Genomic DNA, 15,892 nt, shown 5'->3' on the forward strand with positions numbered 1-15,892 from the left:
GAACGCTTTCACTGAAGCTTCATTATAAACAAATTCTCAGATTCCTAGAAGTACCTAAAATCGTGCCATTTCTTAATGTACTCTCCATTATAATTGTTGCTTTGATTATTGTGGAATCAGATATATTCTGCTTCTAGCAGCCTTTCCTTCTTACTAGAATTAACATTATGGCTCAGAAGTGTTACGAATTAAGACTATCATATTTGGCAGTTGCATGCAGTTGCTGTTGTCTTCTGTGTGCTTTGCACTTCAGGGATGGATCCAACCATTTTTCCAGTGGTAGCTGCTGCTGCTTCCACACAGCTTGTTCCACTCCCATCTATGATCATGTCTGCATGATCAGACGTGAGCTTTTTGCTGCATTTATTCAAAATAAGAGGCTATCATTTCAAGTGAGTGCATTTCTGAAAACATATCTGATTGAATCTCAGCTGTGGTTGGTTGTATGTGACTTTCTGACAAGTTTTGTTCAGTATGTTGGTATGAATTCAAGGTCACGGCATTGGGTCATGAGTTAACCTTGCAATGTAAAATTGCTTCTCACTTGCATGTCATGAAAACACGTGTTTTACAGCCACAGTATTTTTGATGACATAGAAGCAAGGCTGACCGTGCGATGAACAAAAACTCATGTCAGTCCTGCTGTCAGAGTAACAAAAAGGTGGCAAACATTGGAGTTTGCAAATTAAGAGTTTATAGATGTAAGATTCGGGGCTCTTTGATGGAGAAGATAACTTTGAAAGTGCACTGCACTTATACCCAAGTATTCCTTTCAGAACATTAAAATGGCAGCATGGCAGCCAGAATGCTGCAGCTGAAACAGAATCCTAATACAGTGGTTAAATATGATCTTGTGACCAGTTAAAGTTATTAAACTGGGTAATGAACATGATAGTGGGAGCTCAGGAAATTCCTTCCTGGTATAGGGAAATAGGTGAATTGGGTGGAAATTGCTATGTGCGTGCTTTGAGCTTGCTTGCTAATGGGTACATGCCTGGGCTGTCTGCACTGCAGGGTTAATGAAGATGTTCCTTGCTTTGCTTTCAGGCAGGCACAGCAGAAGGGGGTTCTTGTGCATTCTTATGACCATGTTGGCTATTGTCAGTGGGACTCTCACCAAGTTTTCATTAAGTTCTTTCACTCACTGACAACAGCGTATATCCACATCTGGAAGCATTCTGAACACACTGTTTTTCACCTCAGGACTCTACTCTTGCTTTATTCTTTTCATTGAGAAGAACATAAGCAAATAATGTGACATCTATTTTTGTCCAGAAGACTGTTGCTTAGCTCTATTAATTAAATAACAAGGAGGAACCATATCAAAGTCTACCTAGCATCTGAGCTTTTTTCACTTCTGTGTAGAAGAAAAGATAGTTTAAACAAAAGCAGGAAGAGAAATGGGAGTTTCTTTCAGAGCAGACAACTATTATGACTTCACTGTATGCATTCATAATCCAGTTGTAATCCAAGAAATCAAACAGATGCAGTAGGAAGAAGATACTTCCAATGTGGACTGGACAAAACCTGTCAACAGGTTTAGATATCTACTCTCAAATGAAGAGATATAAGTATTACTTAAACTTTCCTAGTAGTGTTATTTAAGTAAATAACCCCATACTGGGAAATGTAGAAAAACCTGCTAAACAAATGGATAACATATCTTAAAGCTTCTAATTAGAATAACTGTTTTGCATTTTTCAATGTCTAAAGTATAGATTAGATGTTAGTTTCTTTTACAGCCTGGCACACTTCTTATCTTTTTCCTCCTTTTTCTAGTCACAGAGGCAAATGCACATGCATTACTGTGTGCACACATTCACATACATGTGAATAATGTTTAGCCACAACAATATTTGATCTGGTCAGAAGTGCTGGGAGTGCTCACTTGTGACCTGCCTGGCCACACCAACTGCATATCAGCTTTCTCTCTCCATACTGGTTCCATGGCCATCAGAGCTATACTGTTTACTGGGGGAGAGGAGTTAAGATTTTCTGTGTGTACAGACCACAGCTAATTACTTATTATGAAGAGAACTTCCAGTGGAAAATACTGAATTTTAAACTCTTGATCTAAAAACAAAAATACTTTCTGAGAAAAAGAAGTTTGCCCTCTCTAACATTTTAATCTGGTATAATTAACTTTTTTTTGCTGGTCATGATCCAAACCAATAGTAAGAAGTAACCTTTACTTGTGATCAGCTCTTTGAATACAGTATTTGATGTTAATTCTAGCAGTATAATTTTGTAAAATTCCATTCTGCTGTGACGTAGGGCAGACAAATCCCAAGTAATTAGGTAAAGCTTCAGATAGCCAGTATAGTATTCTGTCTATGTGGGTCTTTAAAAAATAGTTGATGCTTTGTGATAGGAAAGACCGTGGGCATCTATTTGTGATAGTTGGTGGCAGAAGAGAGCATGACCATCAATTTAATGATTTTATTGAAGGATGAAAAATGCCCTATGATTGACTCACTTGCCAGCCTTGGTTTCTTAAAGTATTGATAAGCCAGATGTCATGCTTAGGTGAAAAGGTTTCTCAAATTAGTCGTGTCAGCTCCTACTGTTTGAGAATTAATTATTCTTTGATTTTCACTGTATCCTTTTGGTCAGGGAGATGTTTATAATACTTATCATAAATAATACAAAAAGTGCTCTGATTAATATGAACAGGCTATTTACTCTCACTGTTTTCAAGAGAGGAGAGTGGCTAGCTGTAACCTCCCTACCATCAAAGACTGGTGATGCAATTCCTGCTTTTGAGGTGCAATTACAGAATTGGAACTAAACAACCTGTAGGAAGTTTTTTTTTGCACTTAGGACAGTTCCTCTGCTGTTGTCGACCCAGTCAGAATAATTATTAGAATAGTTGGTGAGTTCTACTATATTCTGTTACACTCGATTGTGATCCCTGCTATTTTTATTTTGCCTCTTAGGCTGAGGGAGATTATTATTGTTGCTTTGTTTCAAATATAGTAAAGAATGTAAGAGGGTGCTTAGAAATCAGCCCATTTTCAAGTGTTTTTCTGACTTGGGTTGTTTTTCTGAACTGAAGTGTTAAATATTTCAGCCTAAGGCTGCAGACAGGACTGGCATTTTTGGATTCTACTCCTTTTTTTTTTTTTCTTTCAGAAAAAAAGAGCACTGTGAAAATCATTGTTTATCCCAGTTGATGGAGTGTTATACTCATAAATCATGATTATTTTCAACCTTTTGGTTGAGATTATTTTGTTTTCACAGCCCAAAGCAGTAAAATAATCAATCATGAAATAATGCCATGGATAATTATCACGTTGCTTGGTGTTCTTTGAGCTACTGCAGGTGTGTTCAGAGCCTCTACTGGTTGTGTTTAAACTGTGACTTTACAACTGAGGTGGTGAAGAGCTTTGGAATGTATCCACAATTGCTTTACTTTTTTTTTCCAAAGTATAATACACTAGCAACAAATACCACTCATAATGAAATCCATAATTACTTTTAGGTTTTTGTTTTTTTTTTTTTTTTTATGATTCAAAGCTCTTATATGTTCCCTGGTATATTGTCTCTGAGTGTTTAGCATACAACTGTACAGAAAAGCTATGTTTGTGATAGCTAGTAGACTTAGTTACATTTCTACTAAATTAGAAATTACATTGAAATCCATTTGTGGTTTAAAAAACTTCAGGTGTTTTTCACTGTAAAGAACATGGAGTTAATTCTTACTTATTAAGCTCTCAGAACAGATTTATTATTTTAATTTGTTTCCAAATAGTGCTTTATGTTTTGCTTTTCTTGTAAAAGTAGGGTTCTGGGAGACTGTGGAGTTTCTCTGTCACAGATTTGTCTGAAATTATGTGGTCAGTTGTAGTGATATAAATCACAACAGTCTCCAAAAAAAAACTATCTTCCTTCTTTTCTCTGTCTTAGTTTCTTGCTTCAGTACTTCTCCCTTCTTTGTGCTGACTAAAACACTCATGCAGCTGCGCTGGGAACCACATCAGGGAGCTAACCTTTTCCCCTCTCAGCCTCTGGGCAACTGAGGTACAAAAGATTAAGGGATATTTACTGCAGATAGGAGATTCAGGTGCCCACATGCTTTTGAAAAACCTGGCAGACATCTGTCTGCATCTTTTGGCATCAAATTTTTTTCTAATCTGGCCTAAGGTGACTTGGCCAGGACTTTGCAGGAAGCGCTAAGAATTGAAAATAGGATTTGGGTATTCCTTGTAGGCTGTATTCTGTTAAATGTTCTCCACTTTACATTGTAAAATAAAAGGACCTAGAATTTATTGTAACTTTATCGGAGTGTTTTGGCTGTGAATTAGTAGGATAATTTGTAATCCAGAGTTTAACATCTTCAAAATTTAGCTGCACATTGAAAATGTTGACTTGAAATGAATATCTTCTTTTCCATGGGTTCTGTCTTTTCACTGTAATGTTTTGACAGCTGTTAATGAGGCTGCTTCTGTGACTGAAATCAGAACAAATCTTTATCTCTGGTTTGTCTCACTAGCATTCCTGAGCTCTCATTTTAAGCTGCAGGAGGAAGAATCTAAGTTATTTAATTGCTAAGGTCTGTGATGAAAGTTGTGCAAAGAAAGGATAAAGATTGACAGTGCAGTTGAAAATGCAGCTGTGTGGTTAATGTAAAATATGCTTTAACAGTATGAGGTGTTGAAATAAATCAAGGTATTCATTGAAGTGTGCATTTGAATCCCAGTTAATAATATTTTAAATGACTTATCTGATTTCTTTCTTCTCACACTGACTTCATCATACTTGCTAAGGCGCCTGGCTGATGATTAAGAAGATAAACTGCATCTTCAGTATAGTTTTTTCTGTTTTGAGAGTTCGTTGTACCTGTGTGCGAAAATCAAGAATCAGTCCTTCTCTATAGTTCCATGCTGATAACCACCTGATCTTTTTTACTGTGGTTTACTGTGATCTTTTTTACCTGATCTTTTTTAGAGTGGTTTGATGGTAGGCTAGGATTACCTAATTAAGTGAAGAAGTTCCTGCAGGAACATTGTGAAATTTATAAGGTGTTTTTTTCATCATGCACTTAACAAGTGTTCTGAAACAGACTACTAGTTTGTCTTGGATCCATCTGTGAACAAACGTTCACAGCAACAGAGATTAATGTAATATGCAGATTCCTTCTTTATGCAATTACATTACAAAATACACAATTTTGAATCTCTCTCAAACATGTGTTTGAGAAACAAGTTTTCACTGTGCAGAATGAAAGTGATTTAATGCCTATGGGTTTTTAAAATTTTATTTAAAATTGATGTATTTTCCATCCAAATAATGATACTCTTTTTATTGCTACAGATCATAAACCTTGTGTCTGCCTTTGTTCTGTGGTGTAGTTCCCACACTTGGCAATAGAATGTTTTTCCTTATACTTACTCAAATGAAAACATTTCGATATAGCTACTAGGTAAAATAGAAAAAAACTTATAGAGGGGAAAATTCATGCTAATGAAACAAGGTGTTTTCTTTAACAAGGAATGCTTATGAATTGTGGGAATGTATTCTGTATTAGTCAACCCTGGCTTTTTAAAAAGGTTTCTTGTCTGTGTTATATACCAGCTTTCTGAAGGTTCTGTGACTTTTAGTCTGCTGTTGCTTTTACTTGAAATATACTTTTTAAATCTTATTTTGATATTATAACAGAGCAGGCTTAGAAGAACTTACTCCCTTTCTAATGGTCTCATGGTGAGAACTTTTTATTACTATGAATTTAGCTGAAATTAATTTGGAAGAGTTTTGGATGGCCAAAGCACACATTTAATTAGTTAAAATGCTAACCCATGAATAGTATGTTTTGCGAGCTGATAACCAGCTAAGAAGTGACTGTTTTGCAGACTTCACCATTGTCTCAGTAGAGCAACTGCAAGAGAAAGTGAAGGTTATTACCCCCACCTTCAGCTATTTTTATGTGAAACTGCAGCAGTTAAGAAACGTGTGCTGTGAAGGTTCTAATCTGCCATCACTATGAAAGGGGTGCACTGATTTCATGCTACAAACTGCATCTTTTGTAGCCTATTCACCACCCTTTACAGGTCTGCCAAGCCCACTCTGCAATTGGTTGCCAGGGGCTGCAGATGTTGGAAAAGAGAAATTTCAATGAAAGACCCTGATTCAGCAACCCAAGCAGCCTGCCTCCCCCAGCCAAAGTAATCAGATTGGCAGCTGAATCAAAGGGTACAGTGGGCCCTTTGTTTGGGAGCTCCAGAGGCTAGTAATTGACAGAAGGTCAACAAAGTTTTATGAAGAAAAGAACAGAATATTAGAGGGTATTAGGCTGAAGAGAGAGATTTTGGGAGTTTTGTGTTATTGGAAGAAAGTTAGAACTCAAGTAAAAGGTTACAGCGGTAGGAAGCAAAGGTTGCATATTGATGTTTAAATCTGAATATAGTTTCAGCTACAGAAACAGGATTATTGATGAATGGAAGAAATGTCAGAACAAGAATCTGCAGTGTCGCTAATTGTAGGGTTGTGCAATTTTTAGTGTTGAGGGACTTATTTGTAAGCTTTGGGATTTAAAATACAGTGGTAGAGGGAAGGTTCATTCATAGAATCATAAGACTAGAAAAGATCTTAAGAAGTCCTGTTTCATCCTGTTTGCATCTGTTACCTGTGCAGTATCATGTGAATTAGACAGTTGCCAAAACTGCCGCACTGGAAAATATCATCTACTGAGACCTTTGTATTTGAAGAATACTTGTTCTCAGTCCATAGCTAATCTTCTTCAGACCAAGCAGGCTTAGTAATCATTATGTTTTTGATTTTCTTAGTCACGTTTTGTAGACTATCTTCATGGTGCTAGTCATTGTATTTTACTTCTACTCTCATCTATCTTGAAATAGAGCACAGAAAATTGGAGAAAGTAGTCTAGGGCCTTACTAGGTTTGAGTAAATAGGGAAGATTATTTCTTTTTATGTGTGAAGTCTGCCTTGTTTGCAGTACCTTGCAATTGTTGACTTACGTGTGGTTCTAATCAGTGTCAGCCAAGTCAATGTTGGCTTCTATTTTAGCTATTACTCATCTCTCTGCTTTATCGGAAATGCTTAAAAATAACTTCTTTGTTCCATTATTTTTCCAGGAATTAAAGTTAAGCTGATAGCTCTATAATTCTGTGACACACATTTTTTTACCCCTTTTAATAAATAATAGGAAATGTTTGTGAGATTTCTCATATTTTCAGATCTCATCTGTGCTCTGCAAATAATGAAAGACAGTTAATAACATTGCATGGTATTGCATCAGCCGGCCCTTAACTGCTCTAAATCAATCAGGCCCACTCTGTTTGAAAATACCTGCGTACTGTTTTTCTCTTTCTGTGTGAGACTGAGGCCTTGTTTTGTTCCTGGTATCAATTATGGTAACCCTCTCCTTGTGACCGGCTTTTTGATGAAGATTAATGTGTTGTTTTGATGTCTGCTTATGGCCATGAGCATTTTGGAATCTGTTTATTGCACTTACCTCTCAAGTAATGAATGATCTGCAAAGTCATAACCATTTCAGAGGAAAAAAATCAGCTATTTTATGATGAGTGGTGTGTGCCCTGTGAGTTGATACTGTGATCAGCCAGGCAACATAGTTTTCAAAAGTATAAAAGAGCCTTCCTGCCCCAATAACACTGGATATTTATTTGCTTCTGTATTTTGTCAGTCACTGGTGCCTAAAATAGAGCAGTGGACCTACCTGTGTTGAATCTTGTCAGTAAGAAAGTAGTCCTCATGTTTTCAGAAGTGAAATTAAAAAATAAGTGATAATTATTTATATACAAGTAGGAAAAAAATGTTCTGTATCACCTGTTTCCTTGCTACAGTTCACTATGTGTAAATCAAAGGAACTGAATGCATTTTTTACATCAAAAATACAGATTATGATATTATTTTAAATATGGGTTTTCTTTTGGAGTGGGATTTTCCATAAGTTGAAATGACTTGCTTTACTGCCTTAAAAAGTTAAGAAATCATTTTTGTCTGGGTGAGCAGTTTAGAAGAGTTGCTGTTTACAGCATCTGCATTCTACTTCATTGTGTGTTCCCTGACAAGAGGATTAATAAGGTATTCCTTAGTATCTGGCAAGTGGCACATCTGGCCATTGGCATTCAGGCTAAGTTCTGGTTCTGTTGAAGTCTTGTCTGGTCATGCAATGTGGAAGGAAAACAGAGCACTCATGATCTCTTCTACCTCCCGCTCCCACTGCAAACATAAATTAAAGAAGTGCGTCTTCCGAAATAAACTGTGATACACTTAATGTCTGTGGAGAGGACATATGCTAGTGAAAAATGTGAGAATAACCGTGCAGGAGCAGATGAGAGATCTGTGCGGTGCCATGTCTTGGCTCTGATGGCAGCAAAAAAGGAAATGCTGAAGTAAAAGTGTAAGAAGAGATCTAAGTACATAGTACTGTGCTGGGTATTTACCCAGCCTCCAGCCATTCTTAACTCAGGGACTTCCATATGCCCACATAGGATTTCTGAGGTCTCACTGAACTTGTCCAGTCTCACCTGTAGGTCATCTGAACTCTGCACTCAGGCTAATGACATGTCCTCTGAGACAACTTTACCTTGTTTTATCTTTGTTTTGAAGTTGATGCTATTTTTTCTAGCACTGCCATTTTTACCAAGAGTGTCCATCCACTCTGTAGACTCTCATGACTCCGTAGAACTTTACAGTCATTGAACTCAACCATCTCCTTCTCAGAGTGACAAATCCTAGTAGCAGTACAAAAACTGGTTTATGAGTAAATATTCTCACTTCTCTGAAACGCTTCCAACTCTTCTGTACCCTTTTTGAAGTAAGAGAGCCTCAACAGCACAGAATGAGAACATACTTAATGCCAGAGTGAGTTGGTAAGATCACATGTAAGGTTCAATTATTGAGCATTTATTTTCTTACCAGTTTTTAGTAACAACTGTATAGTGGATTCTGCGGTTGTTTCAGTTTTGTGTTTTGCAAGTCTACCTCTTAGTGTTGTATGACAATGCTGCATTTGTTATAGATATAAAAGAATGATGTGACTGGTATCTTTGTGACTTCTAAAACCAGTTTAATGAACAATTATGTTTTTCCTAGTACTAGTTTTTTACTGATAAAAACTGACAGTGAAAATTGGTCACCTTAAATTACTTTATGGATTTTTTTACCCTTCAGGGAGTGCAAGAGCACATGAATATTCTTCTAGGAAAATATACTGTAAGTAGGAAGAAAAAAGCAAAATGGGATACCCTTATGGAAATATTGATTAAACAAAGTGAGAAAAGGGGATTAAAAATCAGGAGTAGACAGGAGCACAGTTGTGTAGGCATCTTCAAACAAGAATAAGACTGCAGACAATTGGTGATGGGACATGATCAGGGTCCATGTGTACTATAGTGAGGAAAATTGGCAAAAAAAAAAAGACAAAAGTTGCTAGCTGTTGAGGTAAACACCATGGATTCACTCCTGGCAGGAAAAACATACTGTGTTATTAGTGCAAAATCAGAAAGCGCTGAAAATAATAAAAAGAAAATAAAATTCAAGAGGAGTACACAGCTCTTAAGTTCTTGACTTCAGAATTTTAAAATTCTGTTCAGTAGAAGAGAAGTAAGATTTTATTTTGCTATAGCGACTTGCTGGTTGTCTTTATAGTGTTAAAAACTTAATTTTTCAAATTGACAATAATTTTTTTTGTGTTTTAAGTTGTGGTAGAGAAACTTCAGGATTAAAGCTTGGAATTCTTCATAAATGTGGTTGAAGTGGAATTTTGCAGTTTACAGAAAATATACATGTTTATTTTATAAAACCAAGTTTAAGTGACAGATATGATTTGTATTTATGATTTGCAAAGAATGCAAAGGATTTTAACTTTAATTTCGCTTAGTTCTGGGGATTTTGATGATAGGTGGCATCTATGGTTTGTAATTGTTTTCTGGTCAAGCACATATGAAGATGAATGTTTTTTCCATAAAGAAGCATATCAAGTACAAGAGTGAATCACATAAAACTATTATTAGAATTTTTTTCAAAACAGCAAATGCTTTTGTTTCTTTCCACCTTTGTTCTGAAGAACTTAAAAAGATTAGGAGATACGGGCCTGGGAAGGAGAGATGAGACAGGAAAACATTTCTGTGCTCATTTATCTGAACTTTGAATGGCTTTTTCTGTTGTGAGTCCCATGAGATTACTGAAGAAATGGAAACAACTATTTTAAAGTTGAAGATGTGGTATTAAACCAAAAGTGCCACTCAGATCTCAGGCAACCTGGAGTCTGGACAGCTGAGTGTTAAGCAATCAAATAACCTTAAGAGCAGTTTTGTAATAATGTTCCACCCTGTGAATGCTGGTGGATTATGATCACCAGAATAAGATATGAGCAGGTACTTGTGGACTAAAAAACTGGTTTGTTTTCCTACTCTTCTTTCTGCTCTGGCTGTCTCAGCTTGGATTTTAATTCCTTGTGGCCAGTAAATGCTGCTGCCCCTTCTAAAACCTCATGTGACACAGAGAAGGTCAAGCAAGAGCAAGGGATAGATGTGAACTTGTCTTGCTGCCCCTTGGTAAGAACAAGATGTGATGTATCTCTGCTGAAATTTGACAGAATATGCCTGTCATGCATTCACCACTTCACCCTGAATCAAAAAGATCAGCAAAGGTTCTGTACAGCTAAAAGTCCGGTGCTAAATTTGTACCATGCCTTCAGGGGCATGAGGACACACCACGTTGGGGTTTGCAATGGCAAGGTAGCCAGCTTGGCCCCCCATCTCCATTTCTCCCTCCAGTCTGCAGGTGAATATTATCTATTATTTCCACTGGCCAGTGTTGGGAGTGGCAGAAGATAGAGGATGTCTGCCCAAGCCTTAGTTGTTCCAAATTGAAAGAGTGTGTTACCAAGGGTACAACACCATCTTCACCATCACTCTAATTGTGGTGTCTGACAGTGAGCACACAAATCAAGTGGAATCTGTACCATTACCAGGCAAAGAATCTCGAGCAATGGGAGGTAAAGGGAGAGATGAAGTAGTGACAAGTGACAGTACTGTGATGAAAGAAATACTTTCAGATCCAGCCTGCTGTAGAGAATGTCTCTGATTTCTGTGTTTTAACTGATAAAGGCAAGTTAGCTGAATCTCTTCTCAAATAATGGGTGAAAGAATAAGCAAACAAAAAAAGTGTCTCAGATATTTTCTTCTTTCATAATATGGTGACTTTCTTATCCTACTCTCAGCCTCATAGGGATAAGGTTACTTGTATTTTACTTGCATTCAGAGTGGTATTGTAGTTTGAAGAAAGGGTAATGGGGACAAAAGGAAGAAGGGAGAGTCTTTTCTCTAGCTTAATTTAATCTAAAATAATACCATGAACACCCCTAACAGATCTACAATGAATCCTAGATCTTTCACTTCAGATCTTGATGACCTTAGATTTACATAATTTTGTGATATGCTAAGGATGTAAGGAATTTGGATGACTGAATATAAATTAGAAAATATAAAAAAATAGGGGGTGTAATTTTAGAAGTTGTTTTAGTTAAAGCACATCTATACCATAATCTTGAGTTAGAATTTCAGTCTTGTTCCTTACCTAATATTTTTTAAAGGGAGAGGAAACAGGTGATGGTTGGAGTTTTGTAAGACTTGCAAATGCAAAGGAACTTCAAAGTACTGTCTGCAGTATGCTAGCTTGTACTGATATATTACTCAGAAAAAAAAGGAGCGCATACAGAAGATGTCTATCCATTTCCTCACACTTTGAAATCCTTGGAAAACAGTTACTATAGTTTCATTTCTAAAAATATCTTTTAGGGATGAGGCTGAGAGTAGGATAAGAAAGTCAGCAGCGATGATGAGTCTGACCTCTGGAGATGGAATCTGAATTACCGTAGTGTAAGTTTATGCCATTTTGTAACTGAGGCTATCAGTAAAGCTCAAGTACTGCTTAATTTGCTAAGCCACCATTGCTTCCAGGAAATCTTTGCATTATTTGTAAAAATGTGTAGACTTTATTCTACTAAGAACTGGAATGTAGTTTTTAATGCTTTCTATTTTGCCAAACACCAAGTAATCCACAAAGTAGTTATTGTAGCGTTTTCTAATCCGCAGTGGATAAATCCTGACCTTGTCGATATGTGTTTCCTGTGTGCTGTGTTTCCCATGTGCAACTCTGGAGGCAGAATGTGGACTGAGACAATGTGTTAACTCAATGTTATAATGCTGTTTAACAGAAATATTAGCTTACCACCTTAATTCAACAAAATCTTCTTTTCTTTGTAGGTGAAATGGAAATTCCAGATTCAAATGACCCCTTAGGTCATGTGGATGGACTTGAGAGACCAATTCCAACACCTAAAGGTAAAATGATCTGTAATTTCATCACCCTGCTTAAGTATAAACATTCTTCAGAAAGGACCAGCAAAATCCTGTTATTTCCTATATTTGTCAATTAATACAAGTCTAAGGAAGGCAACCTTCCTTTCGTGAATTAGCATTTCTGATTCCAAGCAGGGATAGCAAGATTAAAGGAGTCTGTAAAAATTAATTTTGAAGCATGTTGAGTCCCCCCACATGGAGGGGTTAGATATTTGATCCAAACACAGTGTGCTATTATTACCTTCCTAGCATATTTTATTTCACATTGTTGCCATGAAATTGATTTAATTTTGTACAGTGTCACACGTAGCATCTCCAGGTAAATGTTAAGTATTGGTGTCTTTAGTTTGAGGTAATTAACTCTAGCCCACTACAACACAGGAATATATACATTCTGAGTTCTGAGCATTAATGCTGTGGTTTTTTAAACTGATGCTAGTGTCAGTCTTTTTAGTTATTTCTTAGTTAACATCAATTTTGTGACACTTTACCACTTAAAACTACAGATCCAAATGCTATTCTTGGATCTGAAGATGCACATATTTAGTGCAAATTGTGCTTCCAATTGCAATTTGCTGCAACTTTCTAAAGCAGGACATTTTCAGTATTCTACCTGACAAACCATATTTTTTCAATCATGTACTGAATTTATCTTTTTATGGATGCATTGCTGTAGTAATGTCAACTCTTATGCTAAAGAAAAGTGTCAGATAATAATGTCAGCTTCATTAATGAGCACATGTTGAAGTCTATGGAGCTTGAATATGCATAGACACTATGAAGTCTATGTGGTATTGACCAGATGTTCTTACAGTTTGTCTTTCAGAGGAACATGAATTCTGGGGGTGGTTTGGAATATAGTTTCTCTTCTCATAGATATCCAAGGTTATCTAATCCTTACTGTCTTCCTGATTATTAGTTAGATTTATTACCCTAACTGTGCATATTAGGAGGTTTTTTATGGAATCTTCCTTTAAATTTTGTCCATAAGTCAGTGAAAAAAGGATGTGTTTCTGTTTGCATATATAACCACCTTGCTACTGATGATCAGCATGGGATGAAGTCCCTCCTATTTGGAAAGAAGACCTGGTATACTCCATTTCTCAACTCTTTGCTACTTTCTGAAGCTGCTGAAATATTTTAGAAGTTCAGAATTTGACATCTATTCTGGGAATAAATTTTAGTAGTAGTAATTCCTGTCAGTAGCACTGTATTACTACCAGTTGTTTTAGTCACACTGAAGTACACACTACTTTTGATTAAAAGGAGCCATGTTTAATTTTGATAGGCTTGTTTACCTGACAAGTTGGTCCCACTTCTCTCTTTTGTTGTGTTTGAGTTTTTAAGGCTACAGACATAAAAGAGGGGGCTTTTTTTTGTTGGTTTTTTTTTTTTTTTTTCATGTGACAGTGCTTGGTTAATTTCTTGCTGAAAAAGTAGTTCCAGTTACTTCCTTCCTTTGCAGAGCCACAGGCAATATCTGTCTGAGGAAGTAATTAATCACATCTCGAACATTTCTACACCATAAGAACTGTATATTTCCTTCAGAAAAAAAAACAAAGAAGAAAAAAAAGAGCCCCATGTTCTGAAGTTATTCACTGGTATAGAATCAGTTGTTAGTTTCCAGCATGCCTGGTTTGGATATGGCCTCATTTGCTCCCATTTTTTTTTTATGTGGGCACAAAATTCTCTATAGAAGCAAAACTAGTTGGAATGTTAGCTCAGGTGTTTCTGTGTCATAGTAAGGTATGTAGGTTTTGTTACAAAAAATCACTGGGCAGTTCTACTTCAAAGTTTGGGCATACTGTTGAGATCATTAGAAACAGTTCTTAAGCCCTTCCATCACATTAACCTTCTTCCTTCCTTCAGAAAGCTTCAGTTGTTTTGATTTGCTTGTAACCTCCCATTTTTAAAATTTTTCTTATTTTGGAATGGACCCAAAACAGGCATGGAGATAAGCAGCTTTAATAATACCCAAATTAAAAGACACTTTAAAAGTACCAAGTGTGTCAGTCATCCTCTTCTCTAGAATCTTCCAGAAGTCTCCAATGACAAAATCAGTTTAAGCAAGGTATTATTAATAATGCTCATTTACAAAAATGTTGCAATTCTCTTCCTACAAGTGAAGCTAGTCTTCTGATAGTTGATGAGAAGGGACAAAGCTTGGCTAAGCCTTTTATTTATTTTCCCTTGTTTCTTTTAAATGAACACTTGAATGACCAAAAAGCACTGTCTCTGAGCAATGTTTCACTGAAAACCAGTGCAGAGCATTGAGTGTTTGCTGTAGAAGAACTCAGGTCTGCTTTAGAATAAAAATAAAACATTCGAGCACACGTCTAGTCTCCTCTCAGTCCAGTCAGTCTTTATAAAGTCGATGGTTTTCCCAGTCTTACTTTCAAGTAAGCCTCGCTTGGTGTCTTTTTTGCACAAACAAATTAACATACTCTCACTGGGTCCTAAAAACCCACTGATTTCAGAGGAGAAGACAATGTGCACATTGTGAGAGTGTGTGAAACACACAGTGTGTCAAAGCTAATTCTGCTTCATTCCTGGATTGGCAGTTGCTCATTCCTTGTTCCTAAGGTCATTTCAAGAGCATGTGAACCAAATCAACTTATTTTACATGTTTCTGGATGGATTTTTGTACATTGAGATTAAAAAAATAGGATGAAGGATGAGATGCAAATTGGATTAAATTAGGCTGTAAAGGTATCATTTCATCTGGAAATATTATGTGGCAGTATATAATAATGTAGTTTCCTTAGCTACTCATGTGTATTTTGGGAGATCTGCCAACATCCCTTCCATTTTCTGACGTGACTCAAATAAACTGTAAATCACTCATCTTCGTATCAGGATTAAATAAAACAGAGCATGAAGAATTGGAGAGACTGTTTTTTATTTAGGAAAATGTTCCGTTCAAGAAATCGTGAGTCTTAGGCTTCAATCTACCCTCCTTAGTAGGATGATGTTTCTCAGTTTTTTTGGAATTCTGATTTACTTGTGGAAGGAGTCACTTTACTGGACTCCCACCACCTGCCAAGATTTTACAGTGTCATTGATGTCCCCTAAGCTCAATGTTGTTATACACACCTCTAGAAAGACATAATTTGCATTTCAGCAACTTTCACATACATTTTCTCTTATTACAGTCATCAGTTCTTTTATAAGCCTAGGAAACTCCGTATCTCTTGGATATTCTTTATAGATTACCTGTCAATTTTGTGAACACTTTATGCTTAGTACCGTGTAACACAGTAAATTTTGGAACAATGGTGTCTTCCTCAGCATTCCGTAAGTCAAAGTATGCATCCTAGGTGAAAAATTATGTCTTATTGTGGGAAAATGTGACTTTGCTTATGGTGGAAATATCATTAGTTTAATTACTCAAAACAGTGTCCCCAAACCCTTTTGTGTTTGATATAAGTTTATATTAGTCTTAAAATGCCAGAGCCAAAATTTGCCATTTGAAAGAGCTGTGGTGAGAAAGATCATGCTCTTTTATTTATACCTAAGAAGAAAAAGATTATTTGAAGACAAAAATG

General features: G+C 36.4%; 1 protein-coding gene across 2 annotated transcripts in view; it reads left to right on the plus strand.

The window, feature by feature from the left end:
* The window catches only part of ROR2 (receptor tyrosine kinase like orphan receptor 2), a 140,388-nt gene that overhangs the window by 83,075 nt on the left and 41,421 nt on the right, over window positions 1-15,892 (plus strand). For both annotated transcript variants that reach the window (XM_054004365.1, XM_054004366.1), the window contains exon 2: window positions 12,252-12,329. In XM_054004365.1, the coding sequence (XP_053860340.1) occupies window positions 12,252-12,329 (78 nt within the window). The remainder of the gene's footprint in view (window positions 1-12,251; window positions 12,330-15,892) is intronic.

This window comes from Vidua macroura, chromosome Z, assembly GCF_024509145.1.
Source record: "Vidua macroura isolate BioBank_ID:100142 chromosome Z, ASM2450914v1, whole genome shotgun sequence".
NCBI lineage: Eukaryota > Metazoa > Chordata > Aves > Passeriformes > Viduidae > Vidua > Vidua macroura.